Below are 16,022 nucleotides of genomic sequence, written 5' to 3' on the forward strand. Positions count from 1 at the left end.
CACACAGAGCTGACAATTTAATTGTTTAGTTCATCATCAATCCGTGTGTTGCTTTGTTAGTTTAAACAGCTGTTAAGTTGCAGCTATGAGTTATTTATCAAGCAGGAATGACTTTTGATTTTGACAAACGGCGTCTGAAGACACAACATGATTTTTCTAATAAAGACATCTTTGTGGAAGTTGCTGTGTTTCATGCAGATCTATCAGCAGAAATGTATTTCTTAAAACGTGAGGAATTACACCTTGTAGGGAAAATAAGCTGTGAAAACAGTAGAAATTATATTAAAAATTAAATTAAAAAGAGAGGTTGAGATGGAGGTTTTAAAATGATGACCATGACCTTTAAAAGGTCAGGATTCAAACTCTTAAACAGCAACCACACACACATGGACGCACACACACACACACACACACACTCACAATTGAGTATACACACTACAAAATATGACAGTAGAGGACTTTGCGTGACGACGCCACAAAGTTACACCTAGCTGGCTCAAAGTAAATAAAGTCGATCTGGATATTAGAGTGTATGCTCATGGAGGATAACATCAGTGAGTCTTTATCCGTTTTTAGATTGTTCATCAAATCTTTAGACGAGTAAACCAAAATGTGTGTAACGTGGCACACAGACACGTCTGTTGTGTTCCTGATGTGAACATACTGAACTGTGCTGTACCAAATAAAACTTGGAATCATCTCTCTGTGAAGTTATTGGCCTCGTGTGCAAAGCATCACTTATTATCCAGGAGTCATTGACACTTTATATTAAAGAACTGTATTTCATTCATGAAAATCACACAGAGGTTTTCTGTCATTTTGTAGAAACACCATCTTTCCCCAGAGCTGTTTGAATTTGAGGTGGACTCTCCGAGCCAAAGGAACAAACCTGGCATTTAGTTAGTTTCCACCTTCCTGAGGAACCCCACCGTGAAACACTCGCAGTAAATAGCTCCTTCTTCTTCGACAGCGCCTACCTTCATCCCATCAGTCGCCTCAAACAGGTCTTCTCTGTGCACGTTGCACGTTTGCAGTCACACTGTATATGTGTGTGTGTACATTAATCTCATGTGTGCGTGTAGGCATGTAATCCCTGTGTGTGTTTATGTGTGTGTGTTCAGGTGTAAATAGGACGTGTTGATGAAAAACTAGCTGACCATATAATCACTGGGACTACTGTTCACACCGGGATGCAGGAGGGCGTAGTGACGCTTCGACCCCACTCACCTAAAAGTGCATTTCGCGCCCAGACAGAGAGACGCTGTTTACATACAGTGGCTGTTTTGTACAAGTCAGGTACCCATCTCACCTCTCTACCCTGGCATTCCTGTTTGGACTGTGAGAGAAACTGTATCACACCTTGAGAGCCACACCAACCAGGGGTGGCTCAGACAAATCACTGAAAACATCAGTGTTTCATAAATCCAGCAAATTCAAAGCATAACAAAAATCTAAATATGTTGTAAATTTGAGAACCGATAATCAGTATTTAGCCACCAAGTGACAACCTTTTCAATTCTAATAAAGTAAAGTCATTAAGTCTTAAACACGCATTATCATTAGTGGCCAGCAGGGGGCGAAAGATAAGTTAGCTTGTAAAAGTCTATGAGAAATGAATTTATCACTTTACTTTCTCAGACATGTTCCTAATGACTTGATGGTCTAAATTGCTAGTTTAAAATGTTCTCCTGATATTCATTCAGTAAATGATGGTCCCATTAAAAAGAAAACAGACAAAAAAGTGGCGTTGTTCAGCATTTGTTAGTTATAAAATACATGGCTCTTCCTTTTATTCTCAATAGCTTAATTTAAATTTTGAGTGTGTTTCTTGCCATCCAAACCTCCCCCCCCCCCAAAAAAACGCTTAACTTAACGGATAGACATTGCTTACTAAGCTAGCTAGCCCTGGCTGGTGACTTTGATAAGCTAATGGCTAAGCCTGCTAGCATGTTAACAAGGTGTTATGCCAACCTGCTAGCCTTAGCATGCATACATTCAAACTTAGCTTGATAACTGTAGTTAACAAACGTTTGACTCACCCAAAGCAGCCAGACTGGACTCTGTTTCACCCATGCACCGTACCAAGGCTTTGAAGTGGATTTCGAGCCTTCAAAACCATCACATGGTCCAAAACAGCAGTAAAAGAAAAGAGATTCTCTGCTCATGGTGAAACCCATCCTCTTCAGCTGTTATCATGGTGTCTCCAGGGGTTTAGCATCAGTGGCTAATCAGTCCTCCATTCTCTAACAACACTCCTGCTAATCTACCAAACTATTTCTTATGATTTATAATAGTTGTACTTGCATGGACGGATTACTAAAATATCTACAGGGCACATCTCCAGGGACCAAAGTGTTGGGACGCATAATTACTACAAAAAGCCGTAAAACAATTATGAGACAAAAACGGTGGACCACAAAGAGACACGAAACTACACATGTTCCGTCTGCAATAACTTTGATGTATGAAATAAATTATATTTTTCCTAAATCACCCAATATTATAACCAATGCACTTTGTATGAAAACATCTTTACAGTAGTCTTTTTATTAATGTGTAGAAAACAGTACAAATGCATATACATATACAATGAAACACAAAACCATTAGATACATAAGTATTTGATGAAACACTGCTTCTTCTTCCACACAGGATGTAAACAAGGTAAGGTAGTTTAAACATAACAACAATACAGATACTTACTCTTAAATTCTGGTTTCTCCATCACAGAGCACTAATCTTAATCGCCCAGAAAAATGCAAAAAGAGATGCATTACACTTCTCTAATGGAATACAAAGACATACAAAGACTCTAGTATATTTCACAGTGTTAGAAAGTCAAAAAGAGTTACCTAGAGTAAATGAGAGTACAATCATGGACCATCTGGAAAGATCTGAGAGGAAAACACTCTTCACTACCTCATCCAACAAGGTGCTTTTTAGCACGGCACTTACCCAAAAGTTGCCCGAAACCCACTGACACCTCTGAGGTGAACTGGAACACAGACAGTGAGCCTTATTGCCCAATATCAACCTCAAAAATAGGGTTTAAAAATATTGTAGCTGTATACGCAGCATGCTAATGTCCATGGTTTTGTATTGAGACGTGGGTGTAATGTTCTTGTTCTGGCCATATAGCCTACAGAGACATTTTATTAAGTACAAGTGGCATCCCAAGATACATGTACATTTAAACAGAGGTTGTCGGAAGTAAAGTTCAATACGAATATAGTCTTACGGAGGTGGAGTGTGACTAAACCAAATGAAATAGCTCAGAAGTGAAGAAACAGCTCATTTGCTCCCAGGCTATAGCTAATGCTAACCTCACAAACCCAGTTTTGAACCAATTTGTCTTATTTTGAGCCGAAGCATCTACCGATAACAGTAGACGGCAAATTTCAGGCTCAGAGGGGGGAACCCAAAACTACGCACCCCTGGTTTTGGTGGGCCGCAGTTAGCTCGGGCCTTTGTGATGGGATAACGGACGCTCCCGTCAGCCAACCATCCGGCGTCACAGCGGTCCAACCCCATCAGCCTCCAGGCGGCGTACATCTGGCCCACTTTGGCTATTTGACCTCCATCACTGGCACAAGCCTGGACCGCTTCTGTGAAGTTGAGCTTGGTGTGGTGCTTTAGGAAGTACACGGTCCCTAAATCAGAAGAGAATCATAGGTGAAGAGATTAAACTTGGTGTATTTGGGTTTGAAGACGAGGAGTAGACAGTCTAAATGTACATTCATCAGTTATATAAAAAGGCCTAGTAGGTTAAAATAGCGCGTGCTAGCCATCTTTGTGTTTACTGTGACAGAAACCGGGAGCTGAACAGTTCATGTAAGCTGTATTTAACAAACAAAATCTGACTCTACGGAAACTGAAAAACAACCTATACTTTCGCCTCATCCTGTCTGCACCATTAGACCACATGACATAAGAAAAAGGCGCAAAGGGAATTGGAGATGGAACTTCAGTTAGCGTCTACAGAAGCTCAATCTCAGCCAAACCCTAGCGCCGGTTTTGTGTTACCCGAATACGAGGCAAAACCAAAACCACCAGCCAAAGGCGAGGAGGACGAGTTGTGAAACACGAGTCGTTTTTGTTTCTGCCTCATTGGATTGAAACCGATAAACTGACCCTGTACTTCCAACGTGAAATTCGACATGGCCTCGGACGGCTCTACTTCTCTGGTCTTTCGAATATTTTCTTTGATTGTTGTTTCATTCTTTAATAAGTAGAAACTGGACACGAGTGACTCACTGTTGCATCTCGAGGAGGAAGTGGTATTACAAGAAAGAATGGGCCTAGTCTGTTCATTAAGTTCATTATCGTTGCCCCAGAATAAGTAGATATCTATGGCCATATCTTGCACCTTTTGAAAAGTTCCCAATCAGATACTGACCCTTGACAGAGGCGGAGAAGCAGAAGGCGTCGTAGTGGTGGAGGAGGCGATGTCGTTGTCCATAGTTGCGCAGACCAGGAGCTAAGTCATCTCCACCGCATCCGTCACGAGGGGCTGTGATTGGATACTGCACTGTGCCGTCAGCCAACCAGCCGGCGTTACACCAGTCCAGCCCCTCATCCCACGCCGTGAAGAGCTGCTCAAATGTAGCCAGTGTGGCCTCCTGGTCCTGGCACGCCTGTTTGGCCTCAAAGAAGTTAAAAAGGTAGCGTCCTTTCTGAGAGAAGTAGGGGAACACCACACCTGCAGAGGGAGGAGAGGTTAGAAATGAGCTTTTATGGTGATACATAGACATAGACCTGGTGGTACGATGCTGTCCATTAAGGAAGAGCAATGATTATGAATGAAAAGGATTTTGGTAAGTATGATGGAAAGGTGCACCAGTTGAATTTTTTCTGTTTCACTTCTGTCAAAAAGGCCAGCCCCTCTCCTCTTGGCGAAGTAGTGTCCTTGCAGCGGGGACTTTGATGGAAGAACCACATATTCCCCTAAACTAAGATTTGGCTTTTTGGAGGACATGACATGCACACACCCCTCATCTCCAGTTCACACTCACACACTCTCCTCACCCCTCATCTCCAGGTCCACCGTCACACTCTCGTCCTCCAGGCCGTCGATCACCTCACAGCGGTATCTCCCCGTGTCGTTGAGCTGCAGCTCGTTGATCACCAACGACATGTCGCCCGGGGCCGAGCGTCGCAGGCGGACCCTTCCCTTAAAGCTGCCGTAGCTGCGGTGACGGTTGCCCATGGCCACCATGACCTCCGTTTCCATGGCGAGGGCTTGCATGGACACGGGTGCACTGACGGTGTTGGCGGGAAGCCACGACCATTTGACCCGAGTCCTGCGAGGCGCGGAGGGCTCGGGCTCGTAGTGGAAGTGGCAGGGCAGCGTGACACTGCTGCCCCTGGAGGCCGATACCGAGATCTCCGGGGACTCCACCAGGAGGCGCACCCCGTTAAAGTAGACTAGAGAAGACACAAGAACAGAAACATTAAAGGTCACCTATTATGCAAAATCCACTTGTTCATGTCTCTTCTACATCAACATGTGTCCCCTCTTCTTCATGTCTCTTCTACATCAACATGTGTCCCCTCTTCTTCATGTCTCTTCTACATCAACATGTGTCCCCTCTTCTCCATGTCTCTTCTACATCAACATGTGTCCCCTCTTCTTCATGTCTCTTCTACATCAACATGTGTCCCCTCTTCTTCATGTCTCCTCTACATCAACATGTGTCCCCTCTTCTTCATGTCTATTCTACATCAACATGTGTCCCCTCTTCTTCATGTCTCCTCTACATCAACATGTGTCCCCTCTTCTTCATGTCTATTCTACATCAACATGTGTCCCCTCTTCTTCACGTCTCTTCTACATCAACATGTGTCCCCTCTTTTTCATGTCTCTTCTACATCAACATGTGTCCCCTCTTCTTCATGTCTCTTCTACATCAACATGTGTCCCCTCTTCTTCATGTCTCTTCTACATCAACATGTGTCCCCTCTTCTTCATGTCTCTTCTACATCAACATGTGTCCCCTCTTCTTCATGTCTCTTCTACATCAACATGTGTCCCCTCTTCTTCATGTCTCTTCTACATCAACATGTGTCCCCTCTGTGGAAAGAGACTCTGAATGTTTCAGGAAAAAAGTTTCTTTCTCTTTTTGATCCATTTCTATAAAAACCTGTCTGAAAATGAGCTGATCAGATTTTGGCCACTTTATGATGTCATAACGATGTGTTGTCTTGTGTAACCATTAGCCAATCAGCAACCAAGGTAACCCCCCCCCCCCCCTTATCACCTGAATCTCCTCCAAGAGCACCATTGTGTTCTTTGTAACCAAATGTCTCTCAGAGGGGCGTGGGGAGGGGCTCCTTATTTTCATCTACAGTAACAGACAGAGAATCAGCACTTTGGAAACAGGGCTGAAACAGAGTGGATTATGGGTAATGCTGCAATGATCTGTTTGGTGTTTCAGCCAATCAGAGACATGTATCTGAGACCTATAACATATTGATGAAAAACAGTGTATAATAGGAGACCTTTAATAATATGTATTTATAGGATTATTAAAGCTAAATCTTTCTGATAAGTGCCTTTACTCCTCGCTGGTCATGTAATGGAGCACTTTGTCTTAAATCCTCCATCCCAAGGTCCCACAGATTTGTAACCAGAATCAGAATCCAGTTTATTGCCAGGTTAATAAGTATATTAAGGAAGTTGCATTGATGTTATGGTGCAACACATAAAGATAGGAAGACACTTTTTTACAGGAGTTAAATTGGGGCACTGATATTTCAATAAGATTAATTTAGCTGTTTTGAATCAGCATCATTTCACAGCTGTGACCTCACAGTGGACATGTTTACCTGTTAAACTAAGGTGTTACTAAAAACATCAATACAGTCTCTCTGGCCAAACTTCATGGATTAGAGCGTAATCATAAATGTTATTATTCACACAAATGCATTTAGAGAAACTGCCCTGAGAAAGAAGTGTTCAGTCATATTCTAACCCTCCACTGGTCTGACATCAAACACAGAATGTGCGCCTCCTGCTGGACTGTTTACGTCAATGAGTCTGCATTTCCAACTTTGTATACAGTCTATGATTTTCATGTTAACAGTGGTCCCAAATGTCTTATATTATTTCCTTTATATGAGACAAATAAACGCTACTAATTACTTTGGATAGGTCTATATTTTGTTTAGTGCAACACAAACGGATATGTTCACCACACTCCCACAGGTCAACAGTTATAAAAACAACATCAATAAGAGTTTGTTATTTCAACCGCTCCTCCCAGCACATCCAGCTGCTGTGATGTAAACAAATATGAATCTGCTTCTCACACACAGCAGAGGTGGAATAGTATTCAAAGTTCTGACTTGCTCTGATTGTGTCAAATATTCTGTTTCAAGTCAACAGTATTTAAAGTTTTACTAAAAAATACCAACATATTAGCTTTCACATATCAAAATAAGATCATGCAGGCAGCCCCATTTCAGAATCATCACGTGATTATAATCAGTGTTGCATTCATACGCAAGTCTAACTAATGTTTAAGTGAGTGAAGGAGCACATTTCAACTTTATTTGCCTGCAGCTGAATGATGTAATAAATCATAATTCATTTGTTTAAATATTTTTGTAGCGCTATTATCAATCGGAATATGGAAATGAACCAGTAACTTAAAAATACATTCTGTAGTGTAAAGGGTAGAATATTTCCCTTTAGTAGTGGAGTAGAAGTACATGGAAATATATCCATATCCATAGTTAGTATATGGCAATGAAACACTTAAGTCACATGCTCCTCCAACAATGCAACATGAATATATATTGGACATAAAACAAATAAATTAAATAAAATAGTGCAAGGGAACAAATGTGCTACAACAATTCTCACACATTAAAACACACATAGACATGCACAGCCCTCTCTTTTAGACACACACACACTCACACACACACACACACACACACACACACACACACACACACACACACACGCACGCGCACACACACACACACACACACACACACACACACACACACACACACACACACACACACACACACACACACACACACACACACACACACACACACACACACACACACACACACACACACACACACACACACACTTACTCTCTCCGTTTCCGTTCCCATGGCTGATGTCCTGGTAGTGAAAGCCGTTGTTGTAGCGGGGGCTCCAGGCCTGAGAGCCGGGCAGCAGCAGCAGGCAGGCGGCCAGCAGGGGGCGCAGCGGGGTCAGCATGGTGATCTGCGGAGGGAGCACCCGTCACAACATGAGTGAACCCCTATCTGCTCTGCGGTCAATTACTAATATTAGCAACATATATACCAAGAGGAGGACGCCGATGAATCACACACTGGCAAGCAATTAATTCGATGCACGCAATTGTATTAAAGCATATCTGTATTAAAGAGGTATACATAATTCTCTTTCAAAATCCCTAAAATATGTGACTCAAAGGAGACGGTGGAGTGCTGATAATCCAATGTCAGAATCAGTATTGCATTACATTAATACAAATGTAAATAAATACATAAATAAAACATGAGCTTCTTCAGCGTTTTAGATGAAAGAATGTTTGGTGTGTTCACAATGGTTGTTAAACACAGCCTACTTTCATCCTACATTTGTAAAAATGACGTCAAAGTATATAAAAAACATGTATCACTCATTTTATTTTATGACATTATAGACTATCAATCTATTAGGAACTAAATAAACTTCTCTCAAACCCCTGTCATTATACGTTTAATATATTCAATTATCTCCTTCATATTCTCTTTCTCTGCCTTTAAAGATTGCAACCCCCTATCACCAATAACGCTATGATTATAATAATGATATGTTAATGTAATCACTACATTCATTACATTTTAATTACTTCTTCCGTTCTGCTTTACAATGTATAGCCTATACAGTGTTACTACTCTCTGTTGACTAACTGAATTATTAGGCTACCATTTCTCGAAAATTCACCCGTAAATCAAGAATGAAAAACTAAAGAAAAAGCCAAACAGTGAAGTACCTCCGGTTTAAATCCTCCGCCGCTTTATCGTCCGTCTATGGGAACCAAGAAGTCGTAAAGTGAGTCACACAGAAAGCAGCAGTCCTCTCAGCGTCTTCAGATCATCTCCTCCTCATCCTCTGCCTCGCGCAGACACACTGAGAGCAGCACGAGCGCTACGTCACGCGACGAGGCATCCCCTTTGAAGTGAGCAGTGACCTCACATCATGCACGAGACCAGAAAACAAAAAATAAATAAAATGCGTACTTATACTCGTAATTAGGTATTTGTGCTTTTCTTAAGCCTTTTCTCTTCATGTTATGCTTTTACTGGAAACAAATAATGAATTGACAACTTTTTTTCATTGTTTGAGTCATTTAACATGCACACATCAATCAATCAACAACTTTATTAATCCCGCAAGGGGCAATTGGTTATGATGAGCAGCAGCTTATGTCATGTACACAGGCAGGAACATATGAAAACACACAGATACACCCGGGAGCACAGATGTGGATAATTCCAATTTACACTATAAATAGTTCAAAGCATCACAATAATAAATAAATAATCAAGTTAAACGCCTTTTCAAGAATTTAAAAGTTTGAGTGCAGAAGGGATGAATGATTTAGAAAAGCATTTGTTAATGTTTCCAACTTCACAAATACAACAATATTCTGCTTTCCCCTTATTTTAATAGTTTTACTTCATTGTAACAGTTATCAGTAGTGGAACATGTACTTTACGTAATAAAAAATACCACAGTTAAGACAGATGGTGTAATACACAATGTGAGGCTCCTCTTCAACTTACTACAAATCAAGCAACACTTATGATATAACTAACTAAATAGAATATCAGTCACATGGGTAATTGTTATATTCGTAATACTTTATTGACTTATTGTGAAAACTGTGAAACTAATACAAATACCCGTACAGATACGCCACGTCAGCACATCTTAGATGCCACCTCAATTGTGTTAGCATCATTGTTTAAAAATTAACAGGGGTCAGGTCAAAACAGTTGACCCATTTCCGTCTCATCCCTTCAAAGGATCGCCTTCTCAACCTTTTTCAACCAATTTGGGATGTGCAATATCTTGTTTATCCAAATAAAGAATATAAGGCTTCAACATGTTGTAGCTTCATGAAAGCAAACCCTGGTCATTTTGACAGGTTAAGGTTCATTTAACAGCAGAGGAAAGTCCTCGTTAACACTTAACAACGCAGGTGTGCCTTTTCTCAAAATGACGCAACCTAGACTGACCCTGGATTTTAAAATATAAATGAGTGTTTTTCCACTTGAATGTGTCATCATGAGCTGTTGATAGAAACATTATCTTAATCCTTTAAATGAAAAATGTTGGGCAGGTGATGGAGAAACCAAGAAAAACTTCTCGAAGCAGGCCTTGTTGTTTTGTTATCATGTTGGTTTAATCATTGTCGTATAGGGAACCCTTTAATGACGGCTATTCTACTATCTGTGTTTCCTGCTTTAAAGGTTGACTATTGACAGGAAACCATTGATGGTCCAAATATCCAGCTCCACATTATCATGCGAGTGACTTTGTGTGACAGAGAGTTAACATTTAAGATAATCTTCTGACTGATTTGTTGGAAGTATTTTGTCTCTTGAAGTGTACAAGAGTGTCATCTTTTACAGTAATAAACATTGTCTGTGTTTGTATTGTGTTAAATTCTAATGTCCTAAGAGTTAAGATCCACAACAAAGTCCATGTTTTTTAAATTACCAAGATATATGGCAGGTTTTTTGAGAAACAATTGTGAAAGTTGTTTTGAACAGCATCGACGTGCTGCCAACTTCTCCTTTCCTGATAGGCTTGATATAGCTTGTTATTGAATGCCCCGTGTTCGGCCATGCCCTCAAGTCACACAGCAGATATTGCCACATGACCACATATTTCAATCGTTGGTGGAAATAATAGCAGCCGTGTTGGAAAACAAGAGCAATTCCAGTTCTCCAGTGGGACCGAGAGAGAAGGAGCTGCTGCCCGAATATCTGAGTAACGGCAGGTTTTCACGGTGCAGATGGAAGCTGCCCTCCTGACACGAGCACAGCGTGAATCCTGAACGTGATATTTATTGTCCCCAGAAGAGCCACAACACTACACCATGTTTAAAGTCTGAAAGTCCTGCACGCAACTCCTTCCTCTGCGGTCAGCGCTCTGAAGCCACTGCAGTTTTTCTTCTGACTTGACTGACACCCCGGCCCGAATAACAAAAACCCACGATCAAGAGATCTCGAGCCACTGGAAGACGACGAGGATGTTGAGGGTTTCACTTTAAATCACTTGTGGTCACTAATCAAGGTTACAATGTGTGTATTTACCACATTCCTACCATCATACTCTTCCGTCCTCTAAAATGAAATTAGAATAAAGGGAGAGTTCAGATGTTTTGAAATGGGGTTGAATGAGGTCCTTATCCATAGTCAGTGTATTACCACCATTGGCTGGTATATGATATTGACCATAGTTTGGAGAATAAAGCAGAAATACTGAAACAGGAGCAAAGCAGTTAACTTCTTTAGCAGCACAACGCAATTCAGCCACTAAAAAAGGTTCATATGGTTTGAACTGTACCTTGTTTTGGTATAATGTCACTGCTTTACCTTACTGTCAGAACTTTCCTGAGATCTGAAGCTTTTCAATGTCTCTTCAAAGCCACCAGACTCCATTGACAAAAACAGTAATTTTACCTCATACCGGAGCACCTGGGAGATGCTGCACTTATTCTGCCTTGATCAGATGGTTTGTTAGTGTTTTTGTGTGACTTTAGTTAAACAGTATTTAGTTCTGCTTTACAAAATTCAAAGGAACACAAAAAATAAGACAACCAATAGCGACAGCAGTATCTTCTGTGATCGCCGGCCCGCGGTAAAATGACTGTTTTCGTCGATGGAGTCTGGTGACTTTGAAGGGATAATAGATCACAGCTTTAGTTCCCTGCTGGAAACATAGATCGTATCGCAGTCTCACAGCGAGGGGAAGCAGTCACATGACCTTTCCTTTAGAATACATGTAGCTGTGTTAGCAGTGCAAACTGACTTTGGAGAAGTACCTCATACGACCCCACAACAACATGTCTCCCTTTTAAACAAAAAGTAGACAATTATTTGATATTATGCATATTTATTTTCACTTATGGGCCCTTGACGTTCAGTTTGACTTGATGTGACCTTGCAGACAGTCAATCTACGTTAATGTTGAAGTGAGGGATTAAATCTGTAGCAGACAATCCCAGATCTGGATCACAACAAACCTCATCAGTTGTGGTTTCCCCTAAACTGAACTCCTCATGTTGTTCTCCTTCTCTTCCTCCCTTCATTCTTACTTTCTTTTCTGTCCACAAACCCACAACAACTGTGAGTCTGCCACTCCTCCTCTTACCACAAACAGCAATTTCATTATGTTCTTCCCAACACACTTACACCATGTGGAAACTGTCATACAAATAGGACATTATTGTCGCATTTGTCACTAAAACAAGGTTAAAATAAGTTAATTAATCTATGGTTAAGATTTCGGTGCATTTTTTGAATGCTTGCATCTTCACTCATCATTGACGCACTGAAACCACTCGGTCCTTCTTCTCTCCACTTCCATCTGAAATATTTGCTTTGAAAGAAAATATCTACGCCGGGTTCAGAAGGGCTCACTTCCTTGCCTGGGATTTCCTTTTAAGCCACAACACATCTCTCCAGGGAAGAGTGGTGCACCACTACTATGGATACCACGAAACAGTGCGAAAATTCACGGTTCCAAGAGGATGAATGCTACTGACTCACAATCCTCTGACTTTTATTTAAGCATGTGTTTTTATGAGTCAAATATCTCTACATCTAATGAATGGATTGCAATGACATTTGGTAAATGGGGGACGCCACGATAGCTAACTTTGTAATGAGCATCATGTACAAAGACTGCAGTTGGTAGCCTTATGTGTTGTCTCGTATCTGTATCTATCTTTACAAACCAAAAAAGCACTTATAGCACGGTCCCCATCCTCTACCTTGGGCCATTGCTCCTGTGGCATGTAGTCTAGGTATAAAGTGGTGCAGGAATGAGTCCTCAAACCTGGAAGTGAGTTTGCATTTGAACACTTTTGGTTCCCTCGTCTTGAAGACAATGGTTTTCAAAAGTCTCTGAAGTTAGACACCTGAGATAAAGTCTGTGGTTAACACAGGAGGAGGAGATGTTCACGTTTTATTCCATGACAAAAAACACGTCAGTCAATAAGTATGTGTCAGAAAAATGGCGGTTGCTAACAAGTTACTAAATAGTAAACGTCATCACGCCGACACGAGTCCACCTTCAGCTGAGTGTTGGTGATGCACAGTCATGACACCATGATGGCTTTTGTCTTCTGCCAATTGCATTTATGCTTTAAAGATCACAAACGGTTGTACCTTTATGGAGATGGTTCTGCTGATTAACACGTGTAAAGTAAATAAGTCATAAACCCGTTTGCTCCAAAGCTTATTTTCTGCACTATACTGAAATCCAATGGAAAGATCACACTGCTTTTGTCGAGGAAGCCGTTGCAATGCCTACTTCTGGGTCGCCCTGTTAATGGATGATAGTGATGCAGTAAATTAGTTTCATCCCCAAAGAAAATGAACATCATAACATTGTAAAAGGCAGAGAGATAAGTCATTAACAGCCACTAAACCCCCTCTTTAGTGTCTGTTAACGACGGCCCCCCCGCTCTCAGCCACCCTCCCTGTGTGTCTCGAAGCCATTATCTCCCAGTGTGTTTGAAGAGACAGACCGCTGCTCTTCCCAAAGCCCCACATGAAAGCTTTTGGCCCGGGGCCCCAAATACCAGCAGCCCCTCTAACTGGGGGTGTAATTTCTGCAAGAACAGCAACATTCAGGTCGAGAGAAGCCCGAAGAGATGACTGTGTGTTTGTGTCAGAGCAGGTGATCGTGTCTGAAGTCACACATTGTCATTAGCAGAGACTCGTGATACAGAGGTCAGACCCCAAGAAGGGGTGTGTGTGTGTGTGTGTGTGTGTGTGTGTGTGTGTGTGTGTGTGTGTGTGTGTCCTAGCATTACTATACTTGTGGGGACCTAAATCTGTTTACACAGTCACGTGTGGGGACTCGCCTCCCTTATGGGGACAAATTGGAGGTCCCCATGAGGGGGATCATTAATTTTAGGGTGAAGACTTGGTTAGGGTAAGGGTTAGGGTTAGGCATGTGTTGGTTATGGTTAAGGTTAGGATAAGTCTCCAGGAAATGCATGTAAGTCAATGTAATGTCCCCTGAAGTGATGTATACATGGTGTGTGTGTGTGTGGGGGGGGGGGGAAGAGTGTGTTTCCAGCGGGACTGAAATGATTAGAGAGGAAGGTTTCAATAAAAGACCAACAGGAGGGTGAACTGCAGGGCTCAGGGTGACGGTTTCAAGCGTGATTAAAAGATAGAGGGCAAAATGAGCTGTAATAACAAGTAAACACTACAATTCCCCATCTTGTTGTTACTCTCTGACGCAAGTTTAGCAACAACTAAACAAACCAAATGCCATTTAAGAAGTGTATTTATGATAAAAGCCACTCATCACCTGTCAGATCCACAGTTAAGAGCATTTATTTGAGCAGAAATAACATAGGATTTCCCCTCTTTTAGGTGACGTCCCTTGAGGTGTTTTGTCTGACTTGGTGCATACCGGATCTAAAATACCAGTTGTTTTCCAGGAGTGGATCCTTCCTGCTTGAGCCCGCTGCTGCGGCGCCTCCAGTTTCCTGCCTCGTCCCCGGCCAGCTGGCATGCCAGGAAACCAAACCGAGGCCGACACGGAGCTGATGGATGTGCAGCGAGACGGATTCAATTTCACATATTTTCCAACACAACTCTGCGAGATAATATCCGAGTGACATTGAACGTATAGGGCAGTATTTGTTGAATAATCCACAACCTTTTGTCGGTAGAAAAATACACTTACTGACTTAAACAAATAATGATTTGATCCGACATATTTTCTTCTCAGAATGAACTCGAAACTCAATCTTTCCTTGGTATTCTGATGGTTAACGAACGTTGGTCATAATCTCTTGCTTTCATCTGAATGTTTTTGGTAAAAGGATTTTTTAAATGACAAATTAACTTGAAATGTTTATTCTCAGAATTCTGCGGGGGAAAAACTGAATTCTGAGAATGAACTCAAAACAACAACAAAATCGTAGTATTCAGAGAATATATAGACTCAAAAAAGCGTTGGTCAAACCAAAATAAAAGTCATATATGGCGTTAATCCCCTTCCATACAAGCAAGTTAGTCCTAGTATTGTTGGTTTTATGTTTTTTTTTCAAAATGTGCTCAAATAATTAAGCCTATTCCCAATATACGATATGAAAATAAAATCCTGCAAGTTATTGTAAAAGAGTGGCTTCAAAATTCTATAGAACAAAATGTGACTACATACAGGAAGCAAAATGCATTTTTAAGGCAATTAGTTCCTTATTGGTGAAGCACAGCCACACAATGTGAATCACCATTAACAAGTCAGTTAACGCATCAGTATAAAGAAAGAAAACAATGTGTCCTTTACATACTGGACTAGTAAGAACTGCACTTCTAGAAAAGGACAAGGAGGGAAGAAAGGACGGGGAATGGGAGAGTTTTATTAAATAACAAAGGGGACTCGGAGGATATAAAGCTGTCATTAGGTCCTCAACACTTTAAACACAAGCAACTGCGAGGGGAACACAGCTGGTGTGTTTGGGAGGGGTTCGAGATGAGATCATCGTGTAAGACAACAGTTGTCTGGGGTTTACTAATGGGAAACCAAAAGTCACACATCTGGTGGCACGGCAACATTTTATGCTGTGCTGAAACGCTGCAGCACAACATCGATCCAGTGAGGCTCCAACATCGTTTAACCTTCACAGCAGGAATCTTTTCTCTCATGATTGAAACCCCTGCTGAGGATTTCCCCCACTTTACTGTGACCTTCAGACTGTAATGAGGCTGAGGAGGAGACGTGGAGATACCTG

The 16,022-nt window shown here is 41.4% G+C and overlaps 1 protein-coding gene across 1 annotated transcript; it reads right to left on the minus strand.

Annotated features, from left to right (window-relative positions):
* Positions 1-2,543: 2,543 nt before the first annotated feature.
* On the minus strand, positions 2,544-9,139 carry hapln3 (hyaluronan and proteoglycan link protein 3). Its single transcript, XM_034085322.1, has 5 exons — positions 9,024-9,139; positions 8,110-8,245; positions 5,026-5,424; positions 4,397-4,699; positions 2,544-3,650 (listed from the first exon to the last, which is right to left on the minus strand). The coding sequence occupies exons 2-5, from the start codon at positions 8,237-8,239 to the stop codon at positions 3,373-3,375; spliced, it is 1,110 nt and encodes a 369-aa protein (XP_033941213.1). The 5' UTR covers positions 8,240-8,245; positions 9,024-9,139; the 3' UTR covers positions 2,544-3,372.
* Positions 9,140-16,022: the final 6,883 nt, after the last annotated feature.

The sequence above is a fragment of the Pseudochaenichthys georgianus genome, chromosome 6 (assembly GCF_902827115.2).
Source record: "Pseudochaenichthys georgianus chromosome 6, fPseGeo1.2, whole genome shotgun sequence".
Classification (NCBI taxonomy): Eukaryota; Metazoa; Chordata; class Actinopteri; order Perciformes; family Channichthyidae; genus Pseudochaenichthys; species Pseudochaenichthys georgianus.